Source organism: Delphinus delphis, chromosome 15 (assembly GCF_949987515.2).
Source record: "Delphinus delphis chromosome 15, mDelDel1.2, whole genome shotgun sequence".
Lineage (NCBI taxonomy): Eukaryota > Metazoa > Chordata > Mammalia > Artiodactyla > Delphinidae > Delphinus > Delphinus delphis.
The window spans coordinates 73,586,109-73,600,781 of record NC_082697.1 but is presented as its reverse complement, the minus strand read 5'-3'; the positions used below and the strand labels follow the sequence as shown (position 1 = coordinate 73,600,781).

At 37.5% G+C, this 14,673-nt stretch overlaps 1 protein-coding gene across 3 annotated transcripts in view; it reads right to left on the bottom strand.

Moving 5' to 3' along the window:
* Nucleotides 1–14,673, bottom strand: part of RABGEF1 (RAB guanine nucleotide exchange factor 1) — a 63,345-nt gene that overhangs the window by 14,524 nt on the left and 34,148 nt on the right. For 2 of the 3 annotated variants that reach the window (XM_060032191.1, XM_060032190.1), the window contains exon 4: nt 5,186–5,355. In XM_060032191.1, the coding sequence (XP_059888174.1) occupies nt 5,186–5,355 (170 nt within the window). The remainder of the gene's footprint in view (nt 1–5,185; nt 5,356–14,673) is intronic. The other variant, XM_060032192.1, reaches the window with a different exon arrangement.

The following is a 14,673-nucleotide window of genomic DNA, read 5'->3' as shown; positions in this document are numbered from 1 at the left end:
TCTGCATACAAACTTCCCTTTTTCAGCGGCAATTAGTAAAAAGCGATCCTGTTCCCCTTTGTTTTCCAATTCTCATACAATTTGCTCCTGAGAAACTGAATTTATTTCTGGAATCCCTAGTTTATTTCACTGCTCTCTTTCTCTCTACATATTGAATATATATATATATGAAAATCATATGTAGTTGTGGTAACGTTCATTTTAGTATATTTTGAAGTCTGCTACATTTAGAAACCTTCCCTCACAAACCCTTGCTTCCTTCTTTTTCTAGAATAAACAATGTAACATTGTAATTTAATATTTTAAGTGTTCATATTGACCTGCAAAGTCAAAGTAAGTTTATCTTTTTGTTTTCCTCAGCTAGATCCAGGGTATTATACTCCCTCAGCTAAATCCAAGATAAAATCGAGAAAGTCTTTTAATTCTTTGAATGAGCCTCTAACTTTCTATATTAGATTAAGTTATTATTTAATATTTAATCTTTTTATTGCTATTGTCTTTAAAAATTGCTATTTTTTAAAAAATGTGTTAGGTTCTTTAGCTTTTTATCTCTGGCATCTTGTACTATAACTAAATTTTGTGTATTTATCTCACCATGTTGCTAAACTTATACCTCTATTAGTATTCTGTTTTCCCTCGGATTTTCCGGTAAGATTATTTTTCCCCAATTTCTGGAAAATGATATTTCTATTCATTCTAAAAACATTTACTACATGGTTAATAGACTTGCCAGCCACTGTACAAGACAATAATATAAAAAATATTAAAATTCTCAGAGGGCAATCAGGTTAAACAGGAAGACTGAATGCTCATAATTCAGTACTTTCTGCAATGGATTATCTACTTAGGTAGCTTACACATGGCTACCTTTCATTTGCACCAAATCGTAACACTAAGAACACACTTCATTCTTGTGATTATTACTAGTACTTACTTCTAACCAGAAACCGTGATCTCCTTTTAAAGGCCTAAATGGCTTGTTTCACTGTTGGCAATGGATCACCTATTCCTACACCAGTTCCACACAATCATTAATTTTGTTACAATTCAGAAAACTCCTTTGTATATCTCTATTTCTCTTGCACAGATTTACACTTCAGTCCAGTGTTTAATTCGTAATGTGAACTCCCTTGCCACTCTGTCCTCTTTTCCTGCTTTAGATTATTTGGAGGACTTACCACTGTTATATATTATAAATTAGTTTATTGTCTATCTTCTCCACTAAAATGTCAGCTCCATGAGGGCACTGTTCACTACTGCACCCTTGGTGCCTACAACAGAGCCAGGCATAGTGCTCAACACTAGTTGAATGAAAGAAAGAATGAAAGTGGCCATTTACTACTGTTCCACCCTTTATAATATTGTAAAGATGTGGGGAGACAATTCTACATAGACCTCTCCTATTTCTACACATCTTGTGAGGAGAGACACTGACTGCCTTTGTTCTGCACCCTTTTCAAGGATAGCTGTATAGCAGACAGGACTGGAAGACAGAGGTAGAGCCTCCCTTAAGTGAAAAGGGTAGATTGTTTACTGTCTAGTATAATAATGTTTCTCTCTGGGGCAAAGGTCAGGCAAGCTCATGGCCCTATAAAAGACCCTCTTCTCTATTATAACTTACTGCATGTGCAGGCATTACTTGGTACCTGGTCTTCTTTGCACTGCCCTGTGGGAATTGATACGTAGGGAATTGGTACAAACACTGATATACTCTGGTTACTGCTAGTGCTGTAATAAACTGGCCTCTTTTTTTTCTGACCCAGGAGGCTTGCGTCTTCTGCCAGTATCCATGAAACTATGGCAGGCTAACTTTTAACTTGCAAGGAGAGTACATCTCAGATCCTTCAAAGTTCTTGCCAAAGGAGCTAAGTGATATGATTGTAGGTTTGTGCTGGTAAATTCTTTTAAAGGTTTTTTCATAGTTTTCTAAGAAAAAACACAGTCTAGCAGTGTAAATGAACCCTTTTCTTTAAGTATTCTCTAATACTTTCTTTAAGTATTCTCTAGCCAATGCCTGGGATCATCTTTTCTATAATGTCTGTGTAAAGCCATTTTATTTTTTTTCCTAAAAAACTTTTTCTTTGTAGTGTAAAAGTTTGACAAGTGGGTATATTCCTTTGAATATTCCGAGAGGCTCTCTGTATTCTTTCTTAACTGTATGGCTGAAATCTTTTCTTCCACCCCCATTTTGAAAATCTTTGACTACTTCCTTAATTATGTTTTCTGTGTATTTCATCTTCAGAAACTGGATCTCCATGATCTGTTTTCTGGATTAATTTTCTTTTGTACTACAGTTAACTGTTTGATCTATTTAGGTTTTAACTTTAATGTTCATTTTTTTTTTGTATTGCTACTTTCTGCTGCCTTCAATAATTTTTTTTACGAAACTAAACACATTAGGGCTTTACTCCTCCTAAATAAAACTTAAAATTAAACATTAACATTTAAAGTACGACAAGCATGCAGTCCTCAGATTTTAAGATAATCCACCTTATCAGGGAATATACCTTGAGGTCATGTAGGATACATGCTTCTGCTCTCCTAACAGTAATTACATAGGAGGGGAAACTACTCTTTACACACACATATGGTTTAGAATTATAAATCTATTTTAAAATATAGGAGAACACCTAACTTTTTACTTATTTTGGGGAAGAGAAGATATAGCCATATTTTAAATTATTATATTTTCTTTCTCCTCTTTCAGGTTTAGAAAACAGTTTTTCAGGAGAATTAGTATCAGAAAAACTTTAAGTATATAATATAATCAATACCAGACTTTTACAGAATGAATGGCTGGGAAAAGAACACTGAAATCAGCAAAAGGTCTTAACATTGTGCTTGACTGCTTCCTTCGCAAGGAAAAAGAGCATATTTGAACTACTACTAATACAGAAATCATGTTTTAAAAACAGCACTGAAAAACCCAGAAAGTTCATTTATTAAAAAGCTTTAATGCAATATCCAATAAATTAAAGGGTCTAAATTTTGAGGCAGCAGAGGGTTACAAAGGTTATACTTTTAAAAATGGGGCAAGCTACACTTTCAGAACAGGGGAAAATGTATGTGAGGGATTTATCAACAATTAGCAAGGACAGTATTTAAACGGTTTGGGCAGCAAAAGAGTTTCTCTAGGAGTCTTATTTACTTTGATTTAACTGTGGTCTGTGTGTTTTGAAAATATTTTCATATGAATAAATTTGTGGAAAAAAAATTTTTTACCAAGTCAGGGAGCTTATTAAGTTAGAAAATATGGTTTTCAAGTTATGATGGGAAAGGTGAACATCTAACTGGGTCTACATAATGTTTTAAAATTACCCTGGGCACATACAGTTTTTCGTCCAAATGTCAAAGAAATCTAGACATTCTTCATTTCACTGGTGACCATATACATCCCTGAGTCCATGGCCACTCTTAAACCTATTTGAAGCTTGGTTCTCACAGTGAGATTCTTAAATTCTAGTTATGTAAACTAAATATGTAACAATAATAAGTTTAAAAAACTAAACCTTGTAAATTCTTCTTTAGCTTCTTCTTAGCACCCCACTCCCTCCCCCACCTTCTCATTTTCTCAATAAAATTTAAATTCTTGCTGTGGTAACTTCAAAGAAGAAAAAAGTAGCTGATGACAACTGTATGTTCAACATAAATGAATTCTGTGCTAATGATGTCACTGCCTGTCTTGTGTGTAATAGAAATATCTCTTAAAGAATGTGAAAAGGGACTACAAGGGACTATTAAGCAGCTAATGAGATTAATCAAAAAGAAAAAAGGGTAAAAAAATAAACCCTTGGGCTTCCCTGGTGGCGCAGTGGTTGAGAGTCCGCCTGCCGATGCAGGGGACACGGGTTTGTGCCCCGGTCCGGGAAAATCCCACATGCCGCGGAGCGGCTAGGCCCGTGAGCCATGGCCGCTGAGCCTGCGCGTCCGGAGCCTGGGCTCCGCAACAGGAGAGGCCACAACAGTGAGAGGCCCGCATACCACAAAATAAATAAATAAATAAATAAACCCTTCAGCTTCTGAAGAGTCTTAGCAAACAACATTAGTTGAAAAGTCAAGCGTTACATTGCAATACTGCAATGTGTGTGGATTATGTAGGTGCTGAATGAAATTTCAGCCAAAAGAGATACCTTCTGGGAATGAGGAAATTAAAAAAAAAAAATCTTGGTAGAGATATTAAATGTTTCCTGATAAAGATAAAATGGTTGAAAAAAATTTAATGCAATTCTGAAAATACTTAATTTTCTAGACTTGACCCATATGTGGTAAAAAGGTTGCTCACCACTGGGCATACACTAGGACTAGAGAAAATAGGAATGAAGAGGAAAAAGATGTGGGCAAGAGTGGTTCATTGTTGAAATTATGGGTTAGAAAGTACAGGTCAAAGACACATGTGTGGAAGACACAAGGTGTTATCCAAGTGACCTTGGACAAGTCACTTATCCTCTCTGGCTCTCAACTTCCCCACCTGTAAAATAAAGGGACGGTAACTATATAGTTGCTAAGGTCCCTTTCAATGTTTAAATTTTAGCTTTCCCTTCTCTACCTGAGAAAGGAGAGGAAAATTAAAAATCAATACAGGGCTTCCCTGGTGGCGCAGTGGTTGAGAGTCTGCCTGCCGATGCAGGGGACACGGGTTCGTGCCCTGGTCCGGGGAGATCCCACGTGCCGTGGAACGGCTGTGCCCATGAGCCATGGCCGCTGAGCCTGCGCGTCCAGAGCCTGGGCTCCGCAACGGGAGAGGCCACAACAGTGAGAGGCCCGCGTACCGCAAAAAAAAAAAAAAAAAAAAAAATGAATACAAAACAAAACTAAATAAACCTAAAATGATTACTATTGGTCTAATGACTGTTACTTAGAGTTCAAGGTCTACTATGGCTCTCTTGGCAGTTTACACTATTTACAAGGTGACAAGTTAGGAAGGCTTATTACTAAAGTACACAACATAAGTAGCTCTGATGCCAGACGTTCCATGCGAAGATGATCCAAACACCATTGAGTTGCAGAGGAAAAGTATTAGCCTAGGAGGCGTGTTTAACTTGGTTCAGTGACATTTCTCAGGTAAGTCACTTAACATTTCTGGGTCTTTATTTTCTCAGTTGTAAAATGACAAAGTTGCACTACATTATCTCTAAGACCTTTCCTAAAACCAAAACTCTATGTTTCTAAGTGGTTCCCAACCTACCCTTTTGTAATGCATTGTTTCCAAAAACAGCTTGGTCTGCTTATAGATTTCTTGGCCTGTCTTGTGGAAGGTCTTGAGAAATTCTATGAACTCTTTAGACACTCTATCCGTTTCAATGCTGGTTTGCCGGTTTATAGAAGGACTGGGAGCTTTTGGTTCCTGAATTTCTGCTGGGAAAATTAAACATAGTAAGTTTCATTACACAGAAGAGCCATGCATGGAATTAGTTTCAGTATCTAATTTAAGATTATTTAAATTATGCTAAATCAAAGTTAAACTTGAATTTAAATTATTTTATGTTTAAATATTTGGATTTTCCTTAAAGTAAGCTAAATCTATTTTATGAGTAGGAAGTACAATTAGATAAAACTACATATCTAAAAGATACTCCTATTCAAATAAAGGTGCTCTATCAGTATCTTCTTAGCCAAAATATATCATGCTTTGATCTATATATTTAATCGTTAACACTGAAATGGCATTGCTATCTTGAACAACTCTCTCAAAGACTGCATGAATTTACAAAACCAGTCAACATGTAAAATAACAATCAGTAGAAGCACAAAAATTATAGATGACTTATGCTAGACAAGCTTCCCAAATCCACTTGATTTGCCAAAAAGGCAAAGAGATGAACAATTTTTATGTGGAGATGAACAATTATTTACCCACCATTCAAACTTCAAGTCATACTGCTCAAAGTGAAAGTATGCATCCAAAGTAGCACAGTGACCATGACAGAGCAGAGGCAAGAGAAGCAAAAAAAAAACCCACTGTCCAATCAGTTGGCCACACAACTCTTTGCCCTCTTCAAATAAATACACTGAAAGGAAAATAAGACCTTTACATAACAGAGATAAGGGTGTTGTAATAGGGTAAGTGCTCTCAGAAAACATGAACTATCACTTGGTTTCTGATCACCTTCTAAGCCTCCTGATTTTGAATTGTGCTCTCTAATGCAATACCTGAAAGGAATTAAAGTATCTCATATACCCATGATCCTTTTCTATACACACACAAAAAAAGATAATTAGGAAGAAAAAGTACCTTTTGTAGGTATTAAAATCAACCTATTACATGCTTTCTCAGAGCAATTTCTTTTTTTTTAACTGAAGTATAGATGATTTACAATGCTGTTAGTTTCTTGTGTACAGCAAAGTGATTCAGTTATATATACATACAAATATATTCTTTTTCATATTCTTTTCCATTATGGTTTATTACAGGATATTGAATATAGTTCCCTGTGCTATACAGTAGGACCTTGTTGTTTATTTTATATACAACAGTTTGTATCTGCTAATCCCAAACTCCTAATTTATTCCTCCCCTACCCCCTTTCTCCTTTGGTAACCATAAGTTTGTTTCTATGTCTGTCAATCTGTTTCAGAGTAACTTCTTACAACCTTATTTTTTGAGCTTTAGTATCTGAAATACATTTTAATGATGTAGCAGCAATAAAGTTTTAAGATAATAAAAGCATTACCCCTATTAGAGTGACTGGTTTATTCAAGTGAGACAAACACACACAGATCATGTAAAAATATATCTTAACTACATAGGTCAAACTAAAGATTCCACCTCTCACTTCAAAAAAACCCTTTTCCAACGTACACAAATCAATGTGATACACCACACCAACAAAAGAAAAGACAAAACCACATGATCATCTCAACAGATGCAGAAAAATCATTTGATAAAATTCAACATCTATTCACAATAAAAACTCTTACCAAAATGGCTATAGAGGCAACATATCTCAACATAATAAAGCTATTTATGACAAACCCACAACCAACATAATACTCAACGGTGAAATGCTGAAAGCCTTCCTGCTAAAATCTGAAACAAGACAAGGATGCTCATTCTTACCACTTCTATTCAACATACTATTGGAGGTCCTAGTCACAGAAATCAGACAAGAAAAAGAAATAAAAGGTACCCAAATTGGAAGAGGTAAAATTGTCATTATATGGAGACGACATGATACTATACACAGAAAACCCTGAAGACTCCACACAAAAACTACTAGAACTGATAAACAAATTCAGCATGGTAGCAGGATACAGGATTAACATAAAGGAATCTGTTGCATTTCTTTACACTAACAATGAAACATCAGAAAAGTAAAAACAAACAAACAAAAACCCTTTAAAATCACATAAAAAAAAAACACAAAAAAAACTTAGGCATAAACCTGACCAAGGAAGTAAAAGACTTACATGCTGAGGACTATAAAACACTGATAAAGAAAACTGAAGATAATTCAAATAAATGGAAAGATATCCCATGCTCTTGGATTGGAAGAATTAATATTGTTAAAATGGCCATACTAACCAAAGCAATCTACAGAGTTAATGTGATCCCTATCAGAACTAAAACAAAAATCCTAAAATTTATATGGAGCCATAAAAGACCCAGAATTCCCAAAGCGAAACTAAGTAAAAAGAACAAAGCTGAGGGCATAACCCTTTGAAACTTCAGACAATACTACAAAGCTACAGTAATCAAAACAGTGTGGTACTGGCACAAAAATAGACATATGGATCAATGGCACAGAACAGAGAGCCCAGAAATAAACCCACACAGCTACAGTCAATTAATCTTCGACAAAGGAGGCAAGAGGGACTTCCCTGGTGGTTCAGTGGTTAAGACTTCATGCTTCCACTGCAGGGGGCATGGGTTCAATCCCTGGTTAGGGAACTAAGATCCCATATGCCAAGCAATGCAGCCACAAAACAAAACACACACACACACACACACCCCCCAAAACAAAGACAAAGGAGGCAAGAATATACAATGGAGAAAAGATAGTCTCTTCAGCAAGTGGTGTTGGGAAAGCTGGACAGCCACACGCAAATCAACAAAGTTAGAACACATTCTCACACCATACACAAAAATAAACTCAAAATGGCTTTAAGACTTAAGTGTAAGACATGACACCATAAAACTCCTAGAAGAGAACATAGGGAAAACATTCTCTGACATAAATCCCACCAACGTTTTCCTGGGTCAGTCTCCCAAGGCAATAGAAATAAAAGCAAAAATAAACAAATGGAACCTAATCAAACTCATAATATTTTGCACAGCAAAGGAAACCAAAAGGCACAAAATGACAACCTACAGACTGGGAGAAAATATTTGCAAACAAAGCAACTGACAAGAGCTTAATTTCCAAAATATACAAACAGCTCATATAACTCAGTAACAAAAAAAACAAACAACCCAGTCAAAAAATGGGGAAAAGACCTAAACAGACATTTCTCCAAAGAAGAAAAACAGATGGCCAAAAGGCACATGAAAAGATGCTCACCATTGCTAATTATTAGAGAAATGCAAATAAAAACTACAATGAGGTACCACCTCACACCGGTCAGAATGGCCATCATTAAAAAGTCTACAGGGCTTCCCTGGTGGCGCAGTGGTTGAGAGTCTGCCTGCAGATACAGGGGACATGGGTTCGTGCCCCAGTCTGGGAAGATCCCACATGCCGCAAAGCAGCTGGGCCCGTGAGCCACGGCCACTGAGCCCGCACATCTGGAGCCTGTGCTCCGCAACGGGAGAGGCCACAACGGTGAGAGGCCCGCATACCACAAAAAAAAAAAAAAAAAGTCTGTAGGAATTCCCTGGCAGTCCTGTGGTTAGGATTCCATGCTTCCACTGCAGGGGGCACAGGTTCAGTCCCTGGTCAGGGAACTAAGATCCTGCATGCAGCACTGTGTGGCCAAAAAAAAAAAAAAAAAATTCAATTAAAAAGTCTACAAATAACAAATGCTGGAGAGGGTGTGGAGAAAAGGGAACCCTCCTACACTGTTGGTGGAAATGTAAATTCGTGCAGCCACTATGGAAAACAGTATGGAGGTTCCTCAAAAAACTAAAAATAGAGTTGCCATATGATCCAGCAATCCCACTCCTGGGCATATATCCAGACAAAACTGTAATTCAAAAAGATACATGCATCACAATGTTCACAGGAGCACTATGTACAATAGCCAAGACATGGAAGCAACCTAAATGTCAGCAGATGAATGGATAAAGAAGTGGTGTATATACACAATGGAATACTATTCAGCCATAAAAAAGAAAGAATGCCATTTGCAGCAACATGTATGGACCTAGAGATTATTATACTAAGTGAAGTAAGTCAGAAAGAGTACGACAAATACCATATGATATCACTTATATGTGGAACCTAAAATATGACACAAATAAGCTTATTTACCAAACAGAAACAGACTCACAGACATGGAAAACAAACTTATGGTTACCACAGTGGGTAGAGGGTGAGGGAGGGATGAAGTGGGAGTTTGGGATTAGCAGATACAAACTACCACATATAAAAATAAACAACAAGGATATAATGTATAGCACAGGGAACAAAATTCAATATCCTGTAATAAACCATAATGACAAGAATATGAAAAAATAAACAAACAAAAAACCCCCTTTTCCCCTCTAAACTGCATGTTGATATTAAGTAGTTAGCAGATCAAAATTGCACTTTATGGTTATCTTTCCAAATCACGTATCTGCCTATCTTCTAAAGTATCAGGTGCTTCCTAACTATGATTCAAAATGGAGAAGCCCTGGGACTTCCCTGGTGGTCTAGTGGTTTAAACTCCATGCTCCCAAAGCAGGGGGCTCAGGTTCGATCCCTGATCAGGGAACTAGATCCCACATGCTGCAACTAAAAGCCCACACGCCACAAATGAAGATTCTGCATGCCGCAACTAAAAGATCCTGAGTGCCGCAACTAAGACCTGGCGCACCTGAATGAATGAATAAATAAATAAATAAATTTAATTAAATTAAAGAAAAAAATTTTTTTAAGTTATGAAAAAAAATGTAGACACCCTAAAAGAATTCAATCATATTAAAAGAAAACATAAAGAAGACAAGAAGGGCACATAAAAACACACTATATGTATGGCTAAAAATACTGTCAAAAGTCAGACAACCAACTGGAAAAAATGTTTGTAAGCTACATCACAAAGGGCTGTTCTCCCTAATATACAAGGACTCCTATAAATATAGAGGAAGAAAAATCCAACGGTTCAATAGAAAAATGCGTGAAGAATACTAACACTGCACAGAAGGGAAACATAGATGGATCTTAAGCATAGGAAATATACTCAATCTCACACACGATAACAAATGTGCAAATTAAACCTACTAGTATTGTTGTACAGCAGAAACTAACACAACATTGTAAAGTAATTATACTCCAATAAGATTTTTAAAAAAGACAAAGAAAAAAAACTATTATTAAAGGTCATTTTAAAAATTAACAAGTCGGCAAAAATCTGAAGTTTGATGTTGATGAGGATATAGGGGAAAAGGCACTTATACTATGGAGGTAGGAATGTAAAATGACACACCTGCAATGGAATGCAATTTGGCAATAATCATCAAAATTAAAAATACATTTATCCTATGACCCAACAATTCCATTTCTGAGAAATTTTCCACTGACATAATTGCACATGTACAAAATGAAATATGTACAAGGCTACTCATTTTAGTACTTGTAAAAGGAGAGGTCTGAAGATGGCATAAATGGCCACTACTAAAGGACTAAATAAACTTTGGCTTAATCCATAAAGTGGAATATTACGTAGCTTAAAATTTTAAAAGTATCCTTTTTCTGTACCGATAAGGAAAGAGTTCTTAAATATATTGCTAAGCTAAAAAAGCAGGGTATGCGTAGTGTGCTTTTATGTAAAATAGGAGGACTGGGATAAGAACAAATGTGTTTATAAATGAAAACAAAAGAATGATACACAAATTAGTAACAAAAGTTGTCTGAATATGGGGGAAGGTCTGGGAACTAGACGGGTGAGGGACCATATATACCTTTTATTTTTGAGCCATTTGGATGTACCTTTTTTTTTTAAGCAAATAAGGCATAATTTAACTCAAAACAAAAACTGGCACATCGTTTCTGAAACTTTTTTTTACCAATACGGAAAACCTAAAATTATATTTGACACCCTGTACAATTAGAAAATATTCTTTAATACTTGGAATTTAACCTTTCACTCAATCTGATAAATTCCACCCCTAGTCGTGATGGAACAACAGGGATTAGGTTTACCCTACTGCCTTAACAACTAGAAAAATCAGACAAAACATATGAAAAAATGGTTTTCAACACTGGCCAACAGGCAGTGGGGAGAGTAACCCCTGAGAGAAGGGGACAAACATGGTAAATCTTACAAGTGCCCCAGCTCACTGCAGGTAGAGTTTTTAGGCCTTGGCACAGGGAGAGGCAACTCAAACAGAGCCCAGCAGACTTGCTGAATTGGGGAAACAATATTTAGAGCTCAAGAAGGCCAGAGTTTCCAGAATTTGCGTGGCAAAACACATAGTGGATGGGCTGCAAAGAAAAATCTCCAGATAACTGCAGAGGGGTTCCCTTGAGTCTCTGACTGAGTACTGCACATGCACGTGAGAAAAAACTGGGTAAAGGAGTGGGCAGAACAATCTCCTGAGCACACATGACAGGAAATGATTCATTTTTCCTACTAGGCAGGAACAAAGAGTATCAGCAATGACAAATATGTGGGCAACTATAAAAGACATTTTCTCATTCAAAAATTTACTTAAGGGCTTCCCTGGTGATGCAGTGGTTAAGAATCCGTCTGCCAATGCAGGGGACACGGGTTCAAGCCCTGGTCCGGGAAGATTCCACATGCCGCGGAGCAACTAAGACTGTGAACCACAACTACTGAGCCTGTGCCCTAGAGCCTGTGGGCCACAACTACTGAGCCCGCCTGCCTAGAGCCCGTGCTCCACAACAAAAGAAGCCACCGCAATGAGAAGCCCGCGCACCGCAACAAAGAGTAGCCCCCGCTCTCTGCAACTACAGAAAGCCTGCATGCAGCAGCGAAGACCCAACGCAGCCAAAAATAAATAAATAAATTTATAATTAAAAAAAAACAAAACACAAAAAGAAGGCAAGAAAAGAGGAGAGAAAGAATTATATCCAGATGGGATAAATAGAAAACAGAGCAAAATGGTAGGTTTAAGCTCCATCTTATCAAAAATTTCATTAAATATAAGCAGTCTAAATAGCCCTGTGTTTTTAATACAGAAGCAAAACTTGTATTTCAAGTATAGCCAGTCTGTTATGATTATCAAGCTTTCCATTTCCCAATCCAAACACTCAGTTTTAAAAAGTCTTGGCAGCAGAACAAAATGTGCTCTTGAATTATAATGTTTAAGCTATCATTCAATGACAATTTTCTACATGGCAGACACTGTGCTTTACTCCACATTCTCATCAACCCTTAACAATTTTGTTATATTCCTGAAAGCATATGAAATAATAAATGTACACACCAATAAAATTTTTTTGTTAGGTAGGTGGAATTATCATTTTACACATGAATACAATGAGGTTAGAGGTTAAGTCATTTACGTGAGACATGTTACACAGGTTAAGAAGAAAAGCTGGGGGCTTCCCTGGTGGCGCACTGGTTTAGAGTCCACCTGCCGATGCAGGGGACACGGGTTCGTGCCCCGGTCTGGGAAAATCCAACATGCCGCAAAGCGGCTGGGCCCGTGAGCCATGGCCGCTGAGCCTGCGCGTCCGGAGCCTGTGCTCCGCAGCGGGAGGGGCCACAACAGTGAGAGACCCGAGTACCGCAAAAAAACAAACAAACAAACAAAAAAAACAAAGAAAAAGAAGATAATCTGGGATTTAAATCCAGATCTGTTTGACTCCCAAGCCCAAGTTCTTCACAGTCACACCATAATTCCCTCCTATCATTACAGCATATTTATTCCTATTTAAATTAAGCAACGAGTATCAACTGAGCACCTACTACGTAAGGCTGTCTGCAAGCCAGATGACATATTAAATCGAATTAAATCTTCAATAAAGTAAACCTATAAAAGCAAAATCTTCAAGGGGCTTCCCTGGTGGCGCAGTGGTTAAGAATCCGCCTGCCAATGCAGGGGGGACAGGGATTCGAGCCCTGGTCCGGGAAGATCCCACATGCCGCGGAGCAACTACGCCCGTGCACCACAACTACTGAGCCTGTGCTCTAGAGCCCGTGAGCCACAACTACTGAGTCGGCATGCCACAACTACTGAAGCCCACGCGCCTAGAGAAGCCACAGCAATGAGAAGCCCGCGCACCGCTTGCAGTTGTGCAAAGAGTAGCCCCCTCTCGCCGCAACTAGAGAAAGCCCGTGTGCAGCAACAAAGACCCAATGCAGCCAAAAATAAATAAATAAATTTATAAAAGCAAAATCTTCAACAAAAAGGCTATTTGAAGGATAGCTGTGAAAGAGTAAACACAACCTAAAAATGTCAATATCAAAATAGAGCGTGATCATGTAGTAAAGATGGTTAACACCATTTTAGTATTAAAAACATATTTTGTATCTCAATGTTAAAAAAATTTACTGAAAATCCCACGTTTCTCAGATTATCCAAATAGAATAAGGACAACTCAGTAGAATATTATAGTTCTTCTGACTTTTTCAGCTGTTTTGACCATAGATATATAATATGGACTAAAAGGCAGATAGTCTGTAGTATAATAAAAAATATATATATTTGGTTTTTGGCCCAGGGATAGATATTTTTGATCACCAATGGCCAATGATTTGATCAGCCATGCCTACAAAATGAAACCTCCATAAAAACCCTTATATGACAAGGTTTGGGGAGCTTCCACATTGATGAACTCATCGAGGTGCTGGAAGCAAATGCCCAGATGGCATGGAAGCTTGGTGCCCCCCTCCCCTACCTTGCCCTAGGCATCTCTCTTCCATTTGGCTGTTCCTGAGTTGTATTCTTTAATAAACCCATAAGCATAAACAAACTGTCTTCCTGAGACAGTTCTAACAAATTATCAAACCTAAGGAGAAGGTTGTGGGAACCCCCTATTTACACCTGGTTGGTCAGAAGTACGGGTGTCCCCACTCCTGGGGATTGCAACTGGCATCTGAGGTGGGGGCAGTCTTGTGGGGTCCAGCCCTTAACCTATGGAGTCTGTGCTGACTCTGCGTAGTTGGGGTCGGAACAGGACAGACTTGCTGGACATCCAGTTGGTATTGTAAAATAAAAGAAACCACATATTTGGTTCAGGGAAAAAATTTCTCATTGTCCTTAACAATGAAAGTCAGAAACTGATCATGTTCCAAATACATTATATTCAAAACATTATAAAAGATGATTTTACAAGATAAAAAAATTTTTGGAGTAGACAAGAAAAGGCAATCAAGCTGAGTGTACCTGAGAAATGACTGTAAAAACAGGCACAATTATAAAACTGGTTCCAAATTCAACCTGGGGAATCGTTACTTCAGTTTCATCTAAGTACCAAAGAGGCCCACATGATTAAAGTAGCAATTCATTAGTAATTCTTCAAATGATGTAATTAACACCATGCTTCAACTTAATTAACATCTGAAATTCGGGTCTTGGGATAGCACTGAGTGTAAGAGGATTATAGTTTTGTTTTTTAAATCTTATTTT